At 28.5% G+C, this 4,542-nt stretch overlaps 1 protein-coding gene across 1 annotated transcript; it reads left to right on the plus strand.

Annotated features, from left to right (window-relative positions):
- Positions 1 to 91: 91 nt before the first annotated feature.
- On the plus strand, positions 92 to 3,665 carry LOC106793688. Its single transcript, XM_014760827.1, has 6 exons — positions 92 to 358; positions 752 to 1,056; positions 1,139 to 1,262; positions 1,420 to 1,654; positions 1,836 to 1,989; positions 3,107 to 3,665. The coding sequence occupies exons 1-6, from the start codon at positions 92 to 94 to the stop codon at positions 3,480 to 3,482; spliced, it is 1,461 nt and encodes a 486-aa protein (XP_014616313.1). The 3' UTR covers positions 3,483 to 3,665.
- The last annotated feature ends 877 nt before the right edge of the window (positions 3,666 to 4,542 follow it).

The following is a 4,542-nucleotide window of genomic DNA, read 5'->3' on the forward strand; positions in this document are numbered from 1 at the left end:
TATATATATATATATATATATATATATTATATCATAAAAATTTAAAATGAAATTGACAGTGAATTAGATCGAAATTTTAACATAAACAATTATGAAGTTTTTGAAGTGTTCGCAAATCGTGTTTCTTTTTCTTACATTAATCAAATTTATATTTGCCATCGAAAAACAGTGGATAATTGATTTTGGATGGGAGACTAAAGAAAATTGGGATCAATTACCAGAAATCGATGGACACGTTATTTTCCCGCTTGAAACTAAACACGCTGTTGGTTTTACTAAATCAGCTGACTTGAAATTATCTCGAATCGATTTACCGAAGGACGGTTCTTTGGTTTTATTCAGAAATGGTAAATTAGAGGTAAGATTTATCTAACAAAATACTTTTTTACGTTAATTATTAAATCAATTATGCTTAGATATAATATTAAATGAATTGTCTAATAGAAATTTATGATTTTTCATTTGTTTTTTTTTTCAACATAAAAGTGATTATATATACGTATCGTAATAAAACTATTATTAATAAATTATACGGAAGAATTGATTATTTCTTCGAATTAAAATGTTAGAATTAAATTCTTAGAAAAAATGGTTTGTTATTAATACGCGTATGTATGTATGTATGTATGTATAACCAATTTTAATTTAATTACACGATTAAAACATTATCGGACCAAGTATAAAATAAAACATATCATTAGTTTAAATAACAAATAATTACAAATATTAACTAACACTCGAATAATTTTAGCTTAGCTATTCGAAAAATACGAATAGAAAAATTTCGAAATGGTTGAAAGAGGGCAAATATTTTTGGAGTGATCCTGATAATTGGAAAGGTGGTTCCGAAGCAGCACCGCACATGGAACGAGTACCTTGTCGTCAAGATGACGTTGTATTACCAGGAACCGATGAAACATTTAATATACATTTACCAGCTAACGAAATTCAAGTTGAATCCGTCAGATTATCCAATCACAAGTATCCGAGTACATGGTGGGATTGGGACGAGATGCAAAGAAGAAAAGAATTTTTAGGTGGTTTTCTTAGTGTTAAGTACGTTTCGTTATCTTTCAACGCAAAAAAAAAAAAAACAAAACAAAAATTTCACATTTTATCGAATAAAATATCTTTGAAGGTATAGTCAATATGGTTGTAACAATTGTCGTTGTCAAGATGGTTCACTGTACGATTATTTAAAAGAAATATGTGCTATTCAAGGACCTAAATGTGGTTTTGCAGCATGCGAATATCCATTGCAGGTTTGTATAATTAATTAGGATCAAATTTAGTAAGTTTTATGACTATGTAAGAAAATATAACAACATTATTTATTTCTATATGGTTAGATTGAAAACATTTTCAAACTATAAATGATTTATTATAAAGGTAAAAGTAAAAACTATATAAATTCCTCAGGTCGAAGGGCATTGTTGTCTTTATTGTGGTGGTCGAATAATTATACCAAAGAGAGTTTCATTAGCGATAATCCGTTCTTTAGCTGACGAAGTTCTCGAACAACGAGCAACAAGTATTGCTTGGCATGTTAGAAGAACATGGACGGGTAATATCGAAGTTCTTATCAAAGAGCTGAGTGACTATACAGGTGCCAATACTCTAATAGCACTAGAGGATCTACAAACAAAACTTCGTGGTAAGTTACGAGATTAACCACATTACAATCATTTACGATTTATTTTGGATCAATGAATTTAAACATTGTTTCTTAAACAACGTATATTTAAGAATAAAAATAACATAATAATATATTAATATTTTTCGTTATATATGTGTCGTTATTTATGCTAAATATTTATGTTTAAAAAACACATTAGACGAAAATATAGAAATATTGTATACGGAAAATACTGGTGCACCATTAAAAGATTCACGATTGGCTGTGATGCTTGGACCATTGTTCGGAGCACCAATCATCATCCTTGTACTTTTATTCATTGGATTTTGGTACTTCGATTACTCGATGAGATAGTAAGTAGAAATTACTAATAACTTTTCTCTCGTCGACATTAATTCGATAATAATTAACTTATAAATTTCATCAATTATGTTAAAAATTGTTAACAATGTTTCTTAACATTTATCAGAAAAAATTTTAAGTCAAAAGGTAAAATCGAATTAGTTCTTGAAGAAAACTTTCTATTAATTTAACTAACTATTAAGGACACACTTTATCTTTTTAACATTTTTCGCTTATAGAAAGATTCAATGTGGCGTCTGAAAAAAATCCAATATGGTGTCTCGGGGGGGAGGCGGGTCCGTATAAAAAAAAAACAAAAAGAAAAAAATGGGAAAGAAATGAAGAGAGATGCATGAAGAAGCTAAAAGAAAAGGAAAGAGAAGATTAAAGAAACGAATAGAAAAAAAAAATGAGAAAAAAAGAGATAAATGTCGAGTATTTTAATTAGCAAAGTACCGGAAGTGGAAAAAAGCACATAGAGAAATAGATTACAATCTCATTTACTTTATTTTTCTCTCATCCTTCTAGCAGAGAGGAGTTAATTTCTTCATTACTATATTTTTTCATTCTCAGCTTTCTCTCATCCATTATTTGCTTCTAACTCTCTCTCTGTCTCTCTCACACTCTCTTTTCTACGAGCAAATAGAGACGAAGCTTGTAACATTTAATTAGCCCGATAGTTAGAATCCGAGTTTTATTTCCCCATCGACAAGTATCAAGTAATTCTAGATAAATCTTGCTAATTTGTCACCTGGAAGAAGAAATTCTCTCTAAATTTTCCAAGTTAAACATTAATCAAACGTATAGAATACAAAAGATTCATTGTCTCATTTATTTTAAACATTGTTAATTAACGAATATTAGAAAGATGGATTGTTATTATAATTGCATGACTTTTTTTTCTTTCCTTCGTCTATAATAATTTCTCACATATACTTTTTTTTTTTAATTATATTATTTATTATTTATCGATTTAAATGAAAATAATAAAACGAAATTATTTTGCAATAATTTTATCTTATTATTATATAGTTATTTTTTAATATATTGAATAATATTATTTATTGTATTGTGTCAATTTTTTTTTATTTGAAAAAAATAACAAAAATAATCTTATTTGTTTTGCAGCGTATTGTCAGAATTATCTGAAGCTTGGTCATCGGTGAAAGATAAATCGAATAAACCGTTTAGTTTTGCACGTTTCGAGAATGTCCTTGAAGGTAATGTGAGAATAGATGATTCTCAACGAAGAAGACGGGAACATGAGATGAACGAAGAGCTCATTAATGGGGAAGAGGTGTTGTTGGAAGAAGAGGGTGGTGGTCCTTCTACTGGTGGAAACTTTGAAAATCCTCTTTACAGGTCAAAAAGGGACAAAAACTTCAGAATAGAGGAACGAGAACTCATCAACGTAGATCTACCATTAAGCCTGACAAGTTTGAAAAACAGAGTGAAAAATAATACTGATGAGGAGGATGATGATATCCAGATGAATATCGAATAATTAATTCTTACCGTTGTGTTGTTATTAATGTTGATTTCGATTAATTAATAAACGAATATTGTTATCCCCCTGCTAATTCAATTTCAAACTACTTAAAAATTAAAATGTCCACTACAACGAATCAGATTTGATCATGTTCTAATTGTACAATACAAAAATAAATTAAAGTTGATTTTGTCAATGTATTTATAGAAAAAAAAAATATTAATAAAAATATAATTTGTATTATAAGTGATCATGATTTCTATGGGTATACCATATAACAACATATATATATATATAATACTTGTATAAAAATGAAAAAAAAATCACAAACTAACTTAATTCGATTAAAGGGAAAATTATTTCATTGGATCTGAATGCGACAACCATAATTCGTATTATCGTGTTTTAACACACTCGTTTATTTCTTATTGTCAAACAACATCCATTTGAAGTTGACGAACGGCCGGCACGTGCTAACTCGGTCACGTGGCAAAAATAATATACCATATTAGGCGCATTTAAGCTCTTACATATAAATATATATATGTAATATAATAGGCTTAACACACGCAAAAAGAGAAGAGACGAATAGAACCTACCTACATGTATTCGTACGTAGGAAATTCATGATAAATATACATACACGCACTTACACACACGCACACATACACGTATACATAGAGCACGCAATAGTACTCATTAAACTCACATAATTCTCTTATCCTCTTTATTTTGGCTTGATAATCGCGCGCCAATTAGAAGAATGACTATAAGTCAGAATATCGTAAAATCGTATTTGAAAAATAATGATTAATAACGGACAACAGTACGAGCTTTTTCTTTCTTTTTCTCTCTCTCTTTCTTGCTTTCTTTCTCTTCGCTATATATATATACATAATCTTTTCTATATAGAAATATCATCTGTATAATTATTATAATATATATATATATATATAAAGCTTTATCATAGAATATATTAAACTCTTTTTATCGGTAAAACTCTTTCTTTTATATGTCAGACTCATCATTCTATAAAGAAATTTCATTTCATTTCGTTTCGTTTCATTTCATTTCA

This window comes from Polistes canadensis, unplaced genomic scaffold (assembly GCF_001313835.1).
Source record: "Polistes canadensis isolate GaletaPanama2010 unplaced genomic scaffold, ASM131383v1 scaffold_17, whole genome shotgun sequence".
NCBI lineage: Eukaryota > Metazoa > Arthropoda > Insecta > Hymenoptera > Vespidae > Polistes > Polistes canadensis.

Excerpts from the sequence above, each read along its gene's own strand:
- LOC106793688 (XM_014760827.1), top strand. The coding sequence starts at position 92 with ATGAAGTTTTTGAAGTGTTCGCAAATCGTGTTTCTTTTTCTTACATTA. Across the intron at positions 1,263-1,419 it reads CATGCGAATATCCATTGCAG|GTCGAAGGGCATTGTTGTCT; the intron begins GTTTGTATAATT and ends TAAATTCCTCAG. Across the intron at positions 1,655-1,835 it reads TCTACAAACAAAACTTCGTG|ACGAAAATATAGAAATATTG; the intron begins GTAAGTTACGAG and ends AAAACACATTAG.